The sequence below is a fragment of the Nasonia vitripennis genome, assembly GCF_009193385.2.
Source record: "Nasonia vitripennis strain AsymCx chromosome 1 unlocalized genomic scaffold, Nvit_psr_1.1 chr1_random0009, whole genome shotgun sequence".
In the NCBI taxonomy this organism is placed as follows: Eukaryota; Metazoa; Arthropoda; class Insecta; order Hymenoptera; family Pteromalidae; genus Nasonia; species Nasonia vitripennis.
This window is the reverse complement of record NW_022279596.1, coordinates 1,751,410-1,771,283: the sequence shown is the minus strand read 5'-3', so window position 1 is coordinate 1,771,283 and position 19,874 is coordinate 1,751,410. Positions and strand designations below refer to the sequence as shown.

The window sequence follows — 19,874 nt, the reverse complement described above, 5'->3', positions numbered from 1 at the left end:
TTGAAATCATATTTTAACTCTCGTTTTTATTGTCTGATATATTCTGAAATTAATGTAAATAAATCAATTTGGTATTCAAATAGAAATGCATTTTTTTACTTAATAACCAAAATATTTTATAATAGATGATTTAAAAATGTTACCTTTATGATAAAAAGTAATAGCTTATGTCTTTACAATAGAATTTCAAAAGAGAGGATTACCACACGCTCATATTGTAGTTACGCTACATCCAAAAAACAAGCTCATGGCACCTCAATCTATTGACAAATACATTTCTGCTGAAATTCCTGATAATTCAGATAAAGGTTTACAAAAATTAGTAATTAAACATATATTACATGGACCACATACAGATAAATCTCCTTGCATCATCAAAAATAAGACTATTTGTAAAAAAAAATTTCTAAAACCATTCCGCGATATCACCATTTTTAAAGAAAATGGTTATCCTGAATATCGAAGAAGAAATAACATTTCACAAAACTATACTTATCGAATAAAAAGTTTAGAAAAATTATTTCAGTTGACAACACAATGGTTGTTCCTTATAATAACTTTTTATTGAAAAAGTATAAGTGTCATATTAATGTCGAATATTGTGCATCAATTCAAAGTATTCAATACATATTCGATTATATTCACAAAGGTGGAGATAGAGCATTATGTAAGATGAAAAAAATTGAAAATCCAAATAATTCTAGCGAAGAAACTCCCATAGTATATGATGAACTCACTCAGTATGTAGATGGTAGATATTTAAGCCCAATGGAAGCTGCTTGGCGTCTACAAGGATATCCTCTTTGTGGTGAAATACCCGCTGTAGAACGTTTAGGAATCCATACAAAAGATCAACAACATATAGTTTACGAAGAAAATAAAGGATTGCAAGCCTTAAACAATAAAGAAACTACTTTAACAGCATGGTTTAAATTAAATAAAATTGATGATTTTACAAAAACACTTAAATATATTGAACTGCCTGAATATTATAGATTTAATAAAAAATCAAAATATTGGATAAAACGTTCACGTTCTTCTCAATACAATACTATTGCTCGACTTAATATCGTATCACCAAAAGATACTGAGAGATTTTTTTTGAAATTAATACTAAATCGAGCAAGAGGTCCAACTTCATTTGAAGAGTTGAAAAATCATAAAGATATAGAGTATCAAACATATAAAGACGCAGCACTTGCAATGGGCTTAATAGAAGATGATTCACATATTTTTATTATTTTTGAAGAAGCTTGTCACATCATGTTACCATTTCAATTACGTAAATTTTTTGCATGGTTTATTTTAGCAGAAAACATATAGGGTAATACAATTTGGAACAAATTTAAAAATTATTTCACAGAAGATTTTAAGACAAATAAAGACAAATAATGCTCTATCTCATATTCAAATTATATTAGAGAATGAAGAAAAATCTTGCAAAGATTTCAGTTTACCAGAACCAAATAGTATTATTAATGATGATGCAACATCTATAGATAATGTCTTACAAAGTGCCGATATCTTTAAATGTATGTTTGATCAATTGACCGATGATCAAAAGGCAATTTTTGAAGAGTTAGTTGACAATGAACACAAAATTTATTTCATTGATGGACCTGGAGGTTCGGGAAAAACGTTTTTATATAAAACATTAATTTATTATTACATGTCATTAAACAAAAAAGTTTTATCAATGGCATGGACTGGTATCGCGTCTATTTTGTTACCTAGGGGATTGACAAGTCATCGAACCTTCAGATTGCCTTTAGATTTCAATAATATAGAAAGTGCTTTTTTGAAATTAGAGTCTGACAAAAAAAGCTTAAGAGAGGCAGATTTAATAATTTGGGATGAAGCTTCAATGATACCTAAAAAAGCTTTAGAAATTATTAATCGTACTTTACAAGATGTATAGCGTAACGATATTCCTTTTGCGGGAAAATTAATAGTAATAGGAGGAGATTTCAGACAAATTCTTCCAGTAATTAAACATGCATACCGAAACTCTATCGTAGAAGAAACAATTAAATATTCAACTTTGTGGCCTCTTTTTAAAATCTTGAAGCTCAATAAAAATATACGTTCGAATAATGTAGAATTTTCCTCTATTTTGTTAGAAATAGGAGAAGGTAAAGTCGATACATTTGAAATTCCTCGAAATGGAAAACTACCGATGTTTGTAATGAAATTTATAAAAATATTAATTTAGGTGCTTCCGTTAGTAGCGTGATCTTAGCTCCTCATAATGAAGTCATCAAAATTTTAAATAACAAAGTTCTAAAATTATTACATGGCAAATCAAAGACATATTATAGTGTAGATTATGCAACACATAAAGGAGTAGATCAAACAGAGGAAAATATTCATTTAAATTATCCAGTTGAAATGTTGAATAATATCAGAGAAGGTCTTCCACCACATAAACTTAATTTGAAAGTAAATGCAATAGTGATGTTAATTAGAAATTTAAGTATTACAGATGGTTTATGTAATGGCACTCGTTTAAAGATTACCAAATTATATGAGTATAACATTGAAGCAGAAATAATTACAGGCAAAAACATTGGACAGAAAGTTGTTATACCAAGAATAACACTAAACACCGAAAATTCATCTTCGTTTCCATTTACTCTTTTTAGAAAGCAATTCCCAATCATATTAGCGTTTGCCATAACGATAAATAAATCACAAGGCCAAAGTTTTGATTCAATAGGAATTTTTTTGAAACGACCATTGTTTTTGCATGGTCAATTATATGTTGCATTATCTCGATGTCGAAATCCTGATAATATACGTATTCAGAATGAGTTAGGTGAATCAATACAAAATATTGTTTGGAATGAAATTTTAAATATTTGATTCAAAACTGTTTAGTCAATTCTGAGGGTTTTCGATCATAGAATAAATTATTATTCAATTTGTTTTTAGATTTTTTTCAAATAAAAGACATGTATTTATATTAACTTCTTGCTGCTTTTCAATTTCGAATTTTAAAATCATTTTGTAGACATTCAAATTAGTATGCATACATAATTCTTTTTAAAATTATTTTACAAGAATCATCAATATACACAATGCAGAACAAAACAGAAACATAAATGATCATTTAATAACAATAATGAATTAATTTCATATTATTATAGGACATGATATAATGATGTCTAATTAATTTATAAATATTAAATGATTATTTAACATATTTACTTAAAAAAAGTTTCCATTGAGATTTCGTCCTGTTAAAAAATATAGAAAAAAAAATCAAGATTTATTATCAAATTAACTACGTATTTAAATTTCTTTTTTCAATATGAATACGTAAAATTAATTAACTGATAAAAATTAATAAAAGTTAATTTTTCTTAATTATATCATATTTTACGTAATTCAAAGGCGAAAAATTTAATTTAAATACAAAACTGATTTGATAACAAATTGATTAATATCCATTATTTTTAACAAGATATTATTTAGATTAAATGCATAAATTAAAAATATTAAAATGATTATAAAGATTGTAAACTTTTTTTGAGTAAATATGTTTCTGCAGGATGGAGGATGGTATTAGGTGAAGTCTTAGGGGAGGAGGACTGGTATCTAAGACTCCCGTGGTTATATGGCTCTAGGCGATGATTCCACGGTTTTTTATTAAATTATTATATAAAAAATTCAAACTGTTAACAATAGATAATTTCTAACTTGATATATATCCAAATCAATAGTATAATTTTATTTACTAAATGAAACTATTGTTCATAGTAGCCTTTATTTTATATAATTATAGCATGTCATATAATTACGTAAAATAATTTGCGAAGTTTTTAAATATTAATTTAAGAAAAATAAAAAAAAAATCAACGCGCCTGAAACACATTGTATATCCATATTATAATGTGCTTCTGACAGTACCTCTTAGGTGGTGTGGAAATCTGTCGTTATTATCTTCTCAATTTGATTATAACGCATCATTATTCCAATATTAAAAAAATTGAACTTTTTGACTAAGTTTTATAATAATCATTCTAATATTAATAAAATTGCTTTAAGATGGGCCAACGGAGGCGATGCGGAGGGGCTTGCGGAGGGGGTGTGGAGGGGCTAGTGGAGGGGCCAGCGGAGGGGGTGCGGACAAGCGCGGAGGGGCGCGGAGGGGGGCGGAGGGGCATGACAAGGCTTGTATTAATGTGCGTACAAGACTGAGAGGCAGCCTAATTAATTTTGTGAAAAACAACGAAATGGATAAACTCAAGAAGGCGAGAAATACACATCGGTCATCATTTACCAAAACTCATAGTGCATTAATAGCGGAGTTGGTGAAAGATAGACCCAATGTAGACGTGGCTTAATCGAATCTAGCTGTACTGGAAGCAGACAAGCAAAATTTTAATTATTGATAGAGGCGGGCAAAACATTAAACGACGATTTAAGCAAAGAAATGGAAAGCGCTGAAGAGTAAAAAAAAAAGTACTAGTTGATAAAAGTAAAGGTCGTGCAAATTGCTGAAGAGTGAAATCGAAACATTTAGCGGTAACCCGAAAAAATTTGTAAAGTTTTGGTATTCATTAAAAAACTTTAACGACATGAAGACCTGTGTAACCAATGTTGTCCCTGGCAAAGTCAAAAGGTTAACAAGCTCCGTAGCTGTACTTAATCGTTTAATCCTTTTTAATAATTGTTCCGGACGTAACCGAGGACTACTAGGGATAAGAGTAAGTGCGGCGTATTTATTCTTTATTAATAATATATTCTACCTTTTAGTAGTTTTAGCGAACGTTTTTCCGTCATTTGGCTCTCATATGCGCGAATCGACAAGGCGTTTCATGGCTTTAGGCCAATACGGTTAGGAGTGATTTTATAATCATACTTAGACTGCCACGACCTCAGTAGGGACTTTACTCCGCGGATTTTGAGGGTCCTTTCAGTGCGGAGAGGCTAAAGGGCCGATCTGTGACTGCCAGGCCAGAGAGTCGAGTGGCGAGAGACGTTCGCGCGGGCACATGACTGGGTGTGTATAGCTATAGATATGGTGGAGCGCGCGCACTGCTTCGAGTCCCTTCGGTAGTCCTCGGGATAGCGTCTTTGTTCTAGCGGGCCCGAGTTTTCGGCGGCGTTTAATGAGTAGAGCGTCAGTTCTCGGCGATAACTTGTGAGAGGTCACACCAGGACCTGATCGCTAGGATATTTCAATAAAGTCATAATATCTGATCAACAATGATATCACAGTTTATTTTTGAACCTTAATGTAGTCTTGTCCCATACAATAATAATCATTCTAAAGAGCATTTTACGATGGATGTCTGTTAAATTAACGTTTTTAATACTTGAAGATTACATATTGCGACGAAAATCCCAGTGACTAAGATAATTGAATAGTGTATGAAGACCTGGGATGTAAATTTATTGCTAAAATAAACTTTATGCATATGAATGAAAGCTATTTAAAATGTAATGGAATGGTGTATGAACCTCTGAGTAAACAATGTTGACACATCTTACGGCGGGACGCGTATGACGAGATCAACGCAGAGGGGAAGTTCCCGTTGAAGAGCGCTACAGTCAAGCTAAAGGGGTCCGGAGGACCGATCACTGCGCTCGGGAGCATTTCCCTGCCAACAACCATAGATGGCGTGAAGTATCAGCTAAGTTACCTCGTCGTGCCAACGAGCAGCTTGCCGTCGCCGGTCCTCATCGGCGACCCGGTCCTAGATGTAGCGGAAGTGAGACTGACCAAGACAGGGCCGGTGTTTGAACCGCTGGTCGGAGAGAAGTACGTGCAACACGTGCAGGCGGAAGTTAAAGATCATCTAGAAGACCTCATAGACACGCTGCCTGCAGACTATAAAAGTCGCGTAAAGAAACTGATACTGGACTACGTGACGCAGAAAACCGCTAAGTGCCCAGTACAGCCAGTACCGAAGTCACGGATCCGAAGCCAGTGGTGAGCCGTCCCAGGCGTTTGTCACCAGGCGAAGAGGAATGTATACGCCAGCTGCTGGACGACTGGGAAGAGCGTGGCATAATTAAGAAAGGCACTTCGTGGTACGCAAGCGCATAGTGCCAGTAAGGAAAAAGGATGGAACAATCAGAATCTATATAGACTATAAAAGGCTGAATAAGATAGTGTGCAGACTACACTTCCCGATGCCTTTAATAGAAGACGCTTTGGACGGGACAGAGGGATCCAGATTCAGCTCGTGCCTGGACCTCAAGGATGGATTTTTCCACGTCGATGTTGCAGAAGAGAGCCAGGAGTACTTGGCGTTCGTTACTCCTTGGGCGCAGTACATACCTTTAGTAGCGCCGTTCGGATTCTGTAACTCGCCGGAAATCTTCACCGAGATGGTCGCCGCAGTGTTTGCCGAGCTGATAAGGGAAAGAGTAATGGTCCTATATATGGACGATATCTTCATAAAAGCGTCAACAGAGGAAGAGGCACTGCAGCGCCTGGAGCGGGTGCTGAATGTAGCGACGAAGCATGGACTCCATTTTAACTGGAAGAAATGTCAGCTGATACAGAGACGAGTGGAATTCCTCGGATACATTGTCGAGAATGGAACGATCAGACCTTCGAAAAGAAAGGAGGACGATGTTAGGAATTTCCCGCAGCCGAAGACGACGAAGCAGCTAATGAGGTTCCTAGGGCTCTGCGGATACTTTAGAAAGTTTATTGAGGGCTATGCAACAACTGCAAAGCCGCTCAGTGACTTGACGAAGAAAGACGCCAAGTTCATCTGGGGAGAGCCACAGGAACAAGCCTTCATCAAGCTTAAAAGAGCGCTCGTCGGAGCAGACGTGCTGCATTTGTTTAACAAGGATAAGGAGACGGAGCTTCACACGGACGCGTCGAATGACGGCTACGGCGCTATCTTGCTCCAGAGATGCCAGGAGGACAAACAGATGCTCCCGGTCTACTACATGAGCAGGAAGACGACACCGGTGGAGAGGAACTATCACAGCTACGAGCTGAAGGCTCTAGCAGTCGTAAGAGCTCTGGAAAAGTTTAAAATATACTTGCAAGGTATCTCTTTCAAAATAATTACAGACTGCAAAGCGTTCGAGCTGGCAATGAACAACAAAGAACTGAAGCCGCGGATCGCCAGATGGGATATGTTCCTGGAGATGTTCCGGTACAAAATAGAGCACCGCCCAGGAAACAAAATGCAGCATGTGGATGCTCTAAGCAGGCGAGACTGCATCCTGGCTATCCGTGACCCGCTGATTGAAAGGCTGCGGAGAGCGCAGCAGTACGATTGCCGATTGGACGCGATCCGGACGTTGTTGGAACGAGGCCCGTACAAGAACTACATGCTCGAAAACGGATTGGTATTCGACGAGAGCGAGGGCAAACGCAGGTTGGTTGTGCCGAGAGGCATTCAGAATGAAATTATTAGAAGAGCGCATGAGGTTGGTCACTTCGGCACGAGGAAGACAGTCGAAGCGATCAAGGAGAACTACAGTGTCGAAGGACTTCAAGGTAAAGTCAGAGCGTTTATCGACAACTGCATTGCTTGCATACTTGCCAATCAAAAGCAAGGCAAGCAAGAGGGGAGATTAGATCCGATTCCCAAAGAGGCGACGCTGATGCACACTATTCACATAGATCACATCGGACCGTTGCCCTCTACGAGCAAAAGGTACAAACATTTGCTAGTAGTTGTCGATGCGTATACAAAATACACCTGGATTTTCCCAACGAAGTCGACCGGAACGGAAGAAGTGATCAAGAAGGTGAGTTTCTTGCAGCAGCACTTCGGAAACCCTAGGAGAATAATCAGTGACAGAGGAACAGCATTCACGTCCAGGGCTTTCGAAGAGCACTGCAAGAAAGCAGACATCCAACACCTGCTCATCACAACCGGTGTTCCCAGAGGCAATGGCCAGGTAGAAAGAGTAAACGGCGTAGTGTCATCAGTCTTCAGAAAATTGGCAATAGAGGAGCCGTTGAAGTGGTACAAATACGTGAGTCGAGTTCAGCAGGCAGTAAACGGCTCGTACCAACGCTCAGTAGGGACCACGCCATATGAATTAATGTTCGGAGCAAAACTGTTTACTCCGGTCGACGCGCAGCTGCTCCAGAAAACCGGAGAGGCGCAAAGAGAGGAATTCGTAGGAGAAAGAGGAGCGCTACGGGCAGCGGCGATGGAGCACATAAGAAAGGTCCAACAAGAAAACATGAAGCAGTATAACAAGAAAAGAATTCCACCCAGAAAATATAATTACGGCGACAACGTGTCAATCAGAAGGTCACAGCTTGGCCCAGGGTTGAAATTAAGAGTAAAATTTTTGGGACCATACATTGTCACAAAAGTGAATAAGCACGACAGATACGATGTCGAGGCTCTGACAGTTTTCGATGGGCCAGCAAATACGTCGATCGAGGCACAGAACATGAAGCCGTGGAGAGGTTTCAAGGATGACCTCGAGGAGTACGACGACGAAAATGACCCATCGGAGCAGGATAAAGAGCATAACCATGATGAAGAAGTCGAAACCAACAGCGACATTGAAGACGAAGACGGCCAAGCAGAAGAAGATAAAGCCAACAACGACCTAGAAGATGCCAGCAGCGAGGCCGAGTGACAGCCGTCGCCTGAGGGCAGGCGACATGTCAGGAGTGGCCGAGCTGTGGGATCTAGAGTATGCGTGTGTATGTAATTTGCGTGTATGTATGTGCGAGTAAGCTTATCTGCATGTATAGAATGTGTGCGAGTAAGTATGCGGGTACATGCGAAAGAGACGCGGAGCATAAGGTAGCATGGCGTCGGGACGCGGCGTGGGTGAGCACGCTCGTGCGCGCTTCCTGCGAGGAGCGGAAGCCACACAAGATGCGACGGGGTCCTGAGCGGCCAGCGCCAGAGCGGATCTACGCTTGGGCTACCGGGCCCAAGCCGTGTGCTAGAGAGAGATAGAGAGAGAGCATGAGAGTGGGAGTAAGCGGAGCGAAAGCGTAGGGGCGGCTGCGACCCCCGCAGACTGGCAGTCTTATGGGAGACCTGGCAGCGTGACGACGCAGCCCGTCCCATAGTGTGCAGAGTGCGAGAGTTAGACAATATTCAGACATTTGTATTTTATTCAACAATAGTATTCTTCAATATATCTCATTTATAATATATCAGTGTTCAACCTCAATTATTCTCCCTTTCCAGTGGTTAGAATCCCACATTAATTTCCTTTAATTCCGATAAATAAAAATAGAAAATTTTTTTTTTGAAATCATAATTACAAAGAAAAACTAGGCGAATTGAAAAAAAATCGAATTAAGTAAGACCTATTTTTTTATAATAATCTCAAAAAAGGTGAACAGAAAAATAGTTTTGTAAATTATGAAAAAATGAATTATAGGAAACAGGGATAAATCTAAATATTATAATCATAAAATGTAAAAAGTACATGCAATTTACTCGACTATATTGAAAAATAAATAAATGCATCTAGTATATTAAAATTTACATACCTTAGGTAATTCTGCTTTGAAAACTTCTTCCGTGGATTCAAAGTTTATCTGCTTATTTCTTAAATCCTTAATTATAATATTTTTTTTATCAATAACATTTGTAGTACATTCACTTTCACAAGATAAGCACAGACAATGCAAATTTTCAATACCAAAGTAATCTTTGTCATAGAAGCAAGTTATTTCTTCTCCTGGTCGTAAATTTCTTTTGGTCGCAACAAATACTTCACCTTTATCATTTGTTCTGTAATAACAATTAGCATCACAATCGTGATTTATAAAAGCTACTGCACCTAACATCAGGAAAGTAGATTTTGATCTTGAACTACGTATTACAGAAAAATCTTTCTTCTGAGATTCTAGCCTTATCTCATCAACACTTAATGTTGCACAAAAGCCATGTAAATCTTCTACATTTTCATTTTTCTTCAAATTACTTCTAGCACAAATTTTAACTTGTTTGTTTTTAGTTTTGTATCTCAAAGTTTCTGTCATAGCAACAATGCTCTGTGGATTTATTATCTTTAGATACATGCATATTTGTCTTTCAATGTTTGACAAAAAATCGTTTTGTAAATTAATTGGCAATTCTTAGAATTTAATACATTTTTGTAATGCACTCAGAGTTTTCTCATAGTTTTTATGATCAAGAAATTCGTTTATTATTTTAAATAAATAATTGCTTTCAGATCGAATGAAATTTTTGTTCGAATCATCAACTTTCATAACTTCGAAATTTAAATACGAGTCAACAACTAGAAATTTTGCCAAATCGTCGATTAATGATAATGTATCAAAATTCAAATACTTTGATCTTTTTTTTGCAGACATTTTTAAAAATACTTATTTTTCATTGTTTATTAATTATCAGACTAAGTAAAACTTTTTTATTTATCGTACTATTGTACTATACATGTGTGTATATGGATACCTTAAGTTACGTCTGGTTACGTCTAGAATGGTTAATGATATTCGCAGTGTACACAAACGAAGGTGGCGCCATGTGAAATTCATGTAATTAAATAGCACGGTTCCCAAGGTTCTTCGTTCTTGTAGCGGCTGCTAGTGGAACTTGTGGACCCATCCCATTTACATGTATTTCTCATGGCGCCACCTTCGTTTGCGTACACAGCGAATAGAAGTAATAAGACTAACAAAAAAGTAACTATAAAAAAAGGGTCTGTTCGGTACTGGACGTTCAAGCGCCCCTCGCGAGCTCGCGTTCGATCTGAACATAGCTGCTTGGTACCGGTACTCCCAATTACGCTCTTACCGCTGTTTCCCTGAAGTAGGTGTGACCCTACCACACATACACACACACACGCATACACACACATACATACACACACACACATACACACACACGGAGCGACAGAGAAGTGCTTGTTTCTTCGTATTTCACGGCTGTGCTCAAGTGCCTTTCTTTGTTTCATCATGTTACTGGCTTACTGCATACTTGCACAAAAAAAAATTATTTGATTAATAGTCACTCGTTCAATCATATTAGTTAACATTGGTTTATATACTAAATCATATTCATTTATTTATACTGTATGAGATACAGTTTTTGTGCATAATTGCAATGTAAAACTTTTTGGTTAAGTTTATGACTAACTTAAAAAATGAAACGCGCCACAGGGCAGCGTCAAGCAAAGTCAAAGTATAATAAAGCATGCTTGGGTAATATATCATTTAAATGTTTTTTTTTTCAGCTATCATGAATTTGTTCGAATTTTGTATTTGATTTTGACATTTCAGATACCCTCTTAGATATATCTGTGACAGAGTCAGAAGAAGTCACTTCTGGTTCTGAATACAAGCCCTCAGATGTATCTAGCAGTCCGCTTTCAGATGATCTAAGTTCTCTTAGTGACGATATGCCTATTAATGATAAAAGACAGACTGATCCCACACATTCTAATTTTGCAACTAGTACAAAAAGAAAAAGAGACGAATCTGTATCTCAATTTTCAGACGATGAACCAAATTTGTCTATTGATGATAAATCACATGAAAAAACAAAGAATAAAAAATCATCACCTCAGCCTTCAATTAACGGCTCCAATTCTTCTTTTGATAATATAGATTCTATTGAGATGCCAAAGAAAAAAGTGAAAATTGCTAAAAAAAACATCTGACAAATCAAAAAATGCAGATGATGATGTAAACTTAACTGGTGGCGATAATAGCCTAAATCTATCAGTAAATTTGAACTCTGTGGGAGCAGTTGTAAAGAATAAAAAAAATGAAGTATTAAAAAACAGCACGGAAGATGTTAAAAAGTCAGTATGTTTTTATTGTTACCAAGAACGTCAAGAAACAAAAAATCCCCATAAAAAAATGTACTTTTCAAAGATAGCCGATCATTATGAAAAAGCTCACGAACAAGAGAAGGATGTTATAAAATTAAATAAAATTCCCAAGACTAAAGTCAAAAAAGGTCAAAAAAGAAGTACTAATGAATTAAAAAGATTGAGAATTTTGGAAAAATTGAGAGTCAACGCTACTTACATAAATAATTTAGAAGTGGAAGATGTTTCAAACTATATAGTGACAAGGAGACCACAAGTAGATCGTCGCAATACAGTTGCAAACTACAGCTGTTGCTTCAAGTGTAAAAAAGTATTATCATACTCATCACTGAACAAGCATGTACGGAAATGCACAGGAGTGTCCTTTAAGGACAAGCATACGGTTAAAGCAAATTCCAGAGCAACTTTAGATGAATACCATGAAATAGCTTCCGAAGATTCAATCACAATAATTTCAAAAATCAGAGAGAGCGTGACATTCTTGCTGAAATTAGATATGATAAGACAGTTTTTTGGTGGCTTAACGCTGAAGCTTCAAAAACAGAAACTTTCAGACATCACCATAACAGAATTCGAGTGAATTTAAGAAGAATGGGTCGTCTGTTAAAAGAGATGACAATCTTAAACGAAAATATAGATGAATTCAAAGATATTTTTAATGAGGACTACTATGATGATTTTATCGAAGATGTAAGAATTATGGGAAAAATGAATCCTGATACAAGAGCATTGACTGCACCTTCCACGGCTAATGATATGTTTAACCTTATTAAAAGTGTAGCATCTATATACGATGTCATGTTAGGCTTAAAAGAAGAAGAAGGAAGAAAAAAAGTTACAGCGTTTACGAAAAAGGTAGTAAGATTATGGCATAGCAGCATTGGCAATACCATAGCTGAAACACAAGCTATGAATAAACGAAACAAAATAGTAGCACTACCTTCAGATGATGATATTGACATATTAAAAATCTTTTTACTAGAGGAAATGAAGAAAGCTTATAATCTTTTGAGGACGGAATATACAGATGACAATTACACAAGACTTCGGAACTGCATTGTATCTCATTTGCATGTGTCAAATTGCAGACTGACTGGAGAAATAGATAAGTTTAATAGATTATAGATCATTACAAATTGAAGGAAATAAGTGCAGAATTGAAGTCCGTGGTAAGCGTACTAAGCCTGTTCCGATTGTTTTTGATCAACAAGTACATAAGTATTTGGAATGTCTACGCAACCATAGAAGCCTAGCTGGAATCGACAAAAATAATCCTTATATTTTCTCAAACATTCATGACGTAAATGCTGATTACACCTTTGTCTCAGCTTGTACTCTGATGAGCAAGTTTTCTGTTATTTGTGGAGCAAAAGAGCCTAATAGGTTAAGAGGTACGTTATTTAGAAAACAAGTAGCCACAAAATGCATGGAAAAAGGTATAAATGAACAAGAAGTGGAAAAACTGGCTGGATATATGGGACATACACCAAGAATACATATTCAAAATTATCGGCAGTCAGTTCTTCAACGAGACTTTGCTGTTGCCGAGATGATGCAAAAGGCTCAAAGTTCAAAAACCACTCCACCTAGATTTCAATTAGAAGAAGAGGATAGCGAAACTAGTTTGAAAGAACCAGAACAGTTGGGATCAGTAACTGAAAACCAAGATGAAAATGAAAAAGAAAATGATGGGAATACACAAAACAATAACTACAATGGTAAAAAAAATTTAAATATGTATATATTTATATAAATTTTTAAGAAAATTCACCATTTAATTATTTCACTTAAATTACAAACCTTGAAACTTAAAGTAGAAACATTGACGCCAAATTGTCTAAATTTGATAATCTATTTTTATATGAGAATAAAATTCGTGCTTTTATATTTTGTAAAGACAAAATCAACTACGCGTTCATTAAAAAAGTTTACTTCACAACTACAAATTTATTACTATTTTTAAAGAATTTCAACACTTTCTATTTAAGAAATTGAAATTTGATTTTTCCCTTTTAAACTATATAATTACATTATACACTTTTCAATCCACAAAAATAATTTTTTTTTAAATGTTATTGTTTTGTGTCAATTTGTCTACTTAGCTCAATTATATTTCTCATCATAACCTATAAATACAAAAACTACAGCGTTCATTCTTCGCTCTTAGACTTTAATGACGACTGGATCATACAAAACTTATCTAGACTTACATTTACTCTCTAAGAGAGGATCAGAATACTCACTTTACCCAATTTAAACAAACATGGAAATGCGTCTCTCTGTACCATGGAAAAATGCCTTGAAACTGTGAACATATTTTGATGGAAATGTTCTCACAAATAAGGGTATATCCTTATCTATATATTGATACTAAGAAAATAAAAATTATATAAATGCTATAAATAAATTTATAATCATATCAATATTCTACATATATATTTGAATGTTTTAGTTCATTAGGCACCTAGGGAGTAAAAAAGAAGGAGACTCCATAACACTTGTAACTCGCCAAACTTGTGCTATGGGGTGGCTCTTTTTTATCCCGTGGTGCATATACTAGTTTTTCCACACCCCACGTAAAGTGTGTATTTTAGCGTTCACTAGCTGGGGCTTAAGTACTCACGTAATGCATGGTGTGAAAAAAAATATACCATACAATTAATAAATGAAATACAAATAAATAAATGCATCAATAAATTATAAACATAATAAATATTTTAATGATATGTATTGTAATTTGTGAAAATATACCTTATCCTTATGTATCTTAAATACTATTCAAGGTTTATTCTTTACAACTATCCATACAGGTAATCTACATACAATTCACGTAAATTATGAACATAAAGACGCTCATTCAGACTTTTTCAACAGTCCTTTGTACATTAAAAAGGATATTACAATAAATTTGTTGATCTCAGTATGCACAATCAAATCTTCTAAATTTCTGATTTATACACTTAAATTATATAGAAAACTTAAATTAACATCTAAACTATTGCTAATTTTAAAGTTTAAATTATATTTTAACTTCTATCTTCTATGCAATTTTAACTTGAAAATTTAAATTCTATTTATTTATGTACTAAGATTATGGAAAAATTAAAAAAGTAACCTGTATTATATAAAAGCTGTTAAAAAAGTGAAGCATATATATTTATACATATGTTTGCTAAACTTAAACTTAAAGTCTGGATTTGAAATCTGTAAAATTATTTTTTCATGGTACAGAGAAATAACCTAATCAAGCATGGTACATCATAATGTTATTCAATTATTCCATGCAGACTCGTAATCATTTTACCTAATGCTCAATGCATTATTTTGATAACAAATGTTTTTTATGCTCTTAGAAATACAAAAATAAAGCACATAAATTTGACAATCTTTACGAGTACAGAAAGTCTTATTCTATCAATGTTTCAAATAATCTCTCTTCAAGAAATTAAAAAATTTATTCAAGTCATAGAAAAATTTTATCTATATGTTAAAATACAAAATTACAATTTCTTATCAAAAGAATAGTGTAAGAAAATGGCCTGGTAGAAATGATCAGCAGTTTTTAGCCAGAACAAATGTACGTATTATTATGATAAAAGTTATATTTAATAAAAATCCACTTCAATTTAATACATGCACAATTAATCATTAGTTATTTAAATTGTATAAGTATAATTAAATTGGTAACCTAACCCTACACACATATGTTTAAATGACCGGACTACTCACTAAAATTTCTTACATATCTTTTTTCTTGTCTCAAAATGAAACTTGTCAAATTTATTTGCTTTCCAATTTTTTAAGAGGTTATAAATATTATTGTTATATCAAATAAACTTTGTTTTCTTAACAGTTGGTCGCCGCCCAAGGCTAAACTGGAATAAAGCTCAAGCAGAAGCTGTTTTAGAAGCATTCCCTGATGCTCCGAATTCAAATGTTAAAGCACCAAGTGCAGACAAAATTAACGAATTCCTACGAACCTCCACAAATGCTGAAATAAGAAGAAGAACTAAACTCCAGATAAGGCAGTGGATCCACAATGAGAAGAAAAAGAATCCAGGAAAATCCGATAGCGTCCCAAGTAGAAATGTTGTACCTACTTATATATATATTCAAGATTTGAAAAATATATATCTTCAGAAAAGGTACCATCCAATGAAACATGTGGAAAATTTTTAGCTAAGTCACCTTCGAAAAGGAATATTACCATAAGTAATATTCAAAATTGGGTCAGAATGGCAATTAAGTGAAAATCTACAAAAAAGTAGTAATAAAAGATCCAAAGTGTTCAAGGGGACATATATACCTTAAATTGTTTATATTTTTTACATTTTGTCAGAGTTCATATCACGATTTGTTATATCTCCACTGCACTCCAATGAAATCTCAGGATCTCCAAAAATCAGCCATAGATTAAAAAACCATAATAAATCTGCTTATTTGTAAATTGACATGCCTTATTGATGCTACCATCCGGATGATATATCGGAAAATAGGTATATCAAAATACTTTAGAGGTCATTTTATTAATTTAAATTTTATTAAAATATTTTACATGAGATTTTGCATAAGTTCTCAGGTGAGATCCTAAGTGAGACCTCATGTAAAATATTTCTCGATAAAGTTCAATATGAAAAAATTAGTTCTAAAATACTTTAATACACCCATTTTCCGATGCATCAACCGGATGGTATCACTTGAATGGCATGTCAGTTTTTTTTAAATCTAATTTATCATATTTTCACATAAATGTAAAAATAAAATTCAATTTTTCATTGTCTAACAATTTAAGGTATGTCTGTCACCTCAAATATTTAAAAGTTTAATTACACTTAATAGTCGTAGTATAAAACATCGTTTTGTTAGTTGATTTATAAAGAAATTAGTTCAGGTCTGAAAACAATATTTCTAAATATTATAACCAAAGTGACTAGTTTATTCGTAGCATTAGGATAAGATATTGTTTAGTATCTTGTATAAAAAAAAATGTGTTCTAATAAAAAAAAAAGTATTTTGAGTTATTTTAACTTAAATGAAAATAATATTAAGACAAGTTAAAAAATGGCCTGCATAAAATGTAGATCATAACATATCATGATCATAGATCATCTATATAGATAAATCTCTTTTGTTTTTCATTATTATTCAAATTAATTTTGAATCGTATTCAAAGTACATGATAGAACATAATTGAGTATTATGTTGACATTTTTGAGGTTACCCAATTGAAAATACATTGCTGGATATCCAGGTGGATAATCCATATGGATTATCTATATAAAAAATCCAACTGGATAACCAGCTATATATTTTTATAATCTGATCTTAACTTCACTAACAATTTAAAGTAGAACGTTAAAATAATTTTTTTGTTATTATAGATTTTGATCTCAGCAAAGTTGAACATTTTTTTTTTCAAGGAAAAAATCTATATAACAGTATATATATTTAGTTTATTTATACTTTCTATAGAAAAATATAAAACAAACTACTTGAAAAATGTAATAGTAGCCAGTTACGTTGTTGTAAAGAATCTTATATATAAAATAGTTGACTTGAAAATTACATTTGAATTATTATGAAAGTTTATAAATTGAAAGCTAATAAAGAATTTTGAAGTTTCTACCACAATTTTGTTATTTTTTTACCTATGTTAAGATTTCCCGTAAAACTCTCAGAGACGACGTTCATACTGTCCACCCAATGCAACAGGTACACTGGCCGTTAATGGATACTTTGAATATTCGAACTAGCGGCCATAACACCTCCCATAAGAAATACATGGGAAGTGGCATGGCCGACGCGCGGGTTATTCAAAGTATCCATTAACGGCAAATGTACCTCTGAGACGGTTGCCATCGCGTAAGTCGTGTTCAGCAACCTCAAAAACTCCCGAGGAACGAGTTTAGATTCATAATGTCACAATTTTCTACAAAACTCTTGAAAAAGACGTTCATACCGTCCATCCTGAGGACCAGAGGAACCTCGAAGTTCGTTCCTGTCGCGATAGTCGTGCTCAGCGATCCCAAAAACCCCCGAGTAACGATTTTCGAATCATAACGTCACAATTTGCCACAAAACTCTAAGAGACTACGTTGATAATGTCCACCCTGGGCAACAGGTAGCTCGGAGGCCATTGCTGTTGCTATATTTGTGTTTAGGTACCGTAAAAACCCCCGAGTAATGAGTTACCCTGTTGGAAAAAATTGATAGAAGTCTATTAGATCACTTATCGACTTGAATAGTGAATCTTAATTCCACTTTTTGCATTAGAACTTGATAAAACGTGATAAAATACGATAAAAATCGATATAAATCGACAAAAAACCCCGAGTAACGATTTTTAACTGAGCATGTGACAATTTTCCACAAAACTCTAGGGGAAGACGTATTTATACCGTCGACCGTGTGCACCAGGTCCGTCGAAGATCGTTGCCGTGGCTATATTCATGTTTAGCTACCCAAAAAGTCCCGAGTAACAAGCTTAGACCCATAATATCACAATCTTCCAGAAAACTCTTACAAAAGACATTTTATACCATCCACACTGAGCACCAGGTACTGCGAAGGTCATTGCTGTCGCGATATTCGGATTCAGCGACCCCAATAACCTCTGAGTAACAAGTTTCAACTTATAATGTCACAATTTTTCACAAAATTCTAGGAGACTAAGTTGATAATGTCCACCCTGGGCAACAGGTAGCTCGGAGGCCGTTGCCGTTGCTATATTTGTGTTTAGGTACCGTAAAAACCCCCGAGTAACGATTTTCGAACCATAATGTCACAATCTATCAGAAAACTCTTGCAAACGACGTTTATACCATCCACACTGAGCACCAGGAACCTCGGAGGTCGTTGCTGTTGAGATATTCGTGTTCATAAGCGATCCCAAACACCCCGAGTAACGATTTTTAACTCAGCATGTCATAATTTTTCACAAAACTCTAGGAGAAGACGTTCATACCGTCTACCCTGAGCACCACGTATTGCGAAGGTCATTGCTGTCACGATATTCGGATTCAGCGACCCCAATAACCTCTGAGTAACAAGTTTCAACTTATAATGTCACAATTTTCCACAAAATTCTAGGAGACTACGTTGATAATGTCCACCCTGGGCAACAGGTCGCTCGGAGACCGTTGCCGTTGCTATATTTGTGTTTAGGTACCGTAAAAATCCCCGAGTAACGAGTTAGGCTCAGTATGTTACGAATTCCCGTAAAACTCTCGGAGACGACGTCATACTGTTAACCATGGGCTACAGGCATCATGGAGGTCGTTGCCTTTGCTATATTCATGTGCAGCTACCCAAAAAGTCCCGAGTAACAAGTTTAGACGCATAATGTCACATTTTTTCACAAAACTCTAGGAGAAGACGTCTACACCGTTTACCCTGAGCACCAGGTACATCGGAGGTCGTTTCTGTCACGATATTCGTATTCAGCGATCCCAAAAACCCCGAGTAACGATTTTTAACTCAGAATGTTACAATTTTCCACAAAACAGACGTATTTATACCGTTGTCCCTGAGCACCAGGTCCGTCGAAGATCGTTGCCGTGGCATGTATATATATATATATATATATGACGTATTTTTTAATAAATACAACTTTTCACGTCAGTTTCCTGATGAGGGCGGCATTGCTCGCCGAAACGTTAAGAAAAGAAGATAAAATGTTATAATTTTGTTCTCCTTTTCACCAGACCACCTGCCTCGGGAAGACCGACATAGCCAAATCAATATTTTGATCACCACCGAGGGATATCATCAGATAGAGGAAAACATATTTTCTCTATAAATAATTTTCAAATATAGCAATTGATTTGCGTGGGGACGTTTTCACACATGGTCAATTATACATAGCCAAAAAAGTAAAAGGTTAGGCGAGTTTGATATATTCCGTAACAAAATAACAGATAAAAAAGAACTGAAATCAATCAACTAAAGTCAAGTTTATTATGAAGCAACAACATTTTTTTTCAATAAAGGGCTTACTTATATCTTATACTTAGATCAATTAAGAAGAATTCCCAAGATACTTACTACGTAACTTATATAAATTTATATAAGTCTCTTTACATTTATATTTTGACATTTATTATGTGTTT

General features: G+C 34.9%; 2 protein-coding genes across 17 annotated transcripts in view; both read left to right on the top strand.

Annotated features, from left to right (window-relative positions):
- LOC100116395 (high affinity cGMP-specific 3',5'-cyclic phosphodiesterase 9A) overlaps positions 1–19,874 on the top strand; it is an 815,596-nt gene that overhangs the window by 637,308 nt on the left and 158,414 nt on the right. The gene's annotated exons all lie outside the window — the stretch shown is intronic.
- On the top strand, positions 10,478–16,706 carry LOC116417993. Its single transcript, XM_031933183.2, has 2 exons — positions 10,478–13,484; positions 15,620–16,706. Exons 1-2 carry the CDS (start codon positions 13,106–13,108, stop codon positions 15,943–15,945), a joined length of 705 nt encoding a protein of 234 aa, XP_031789043.1. The 5' UTR covers positions 10,478–13,105; the 3' UTR covers positions 15,946–16,706.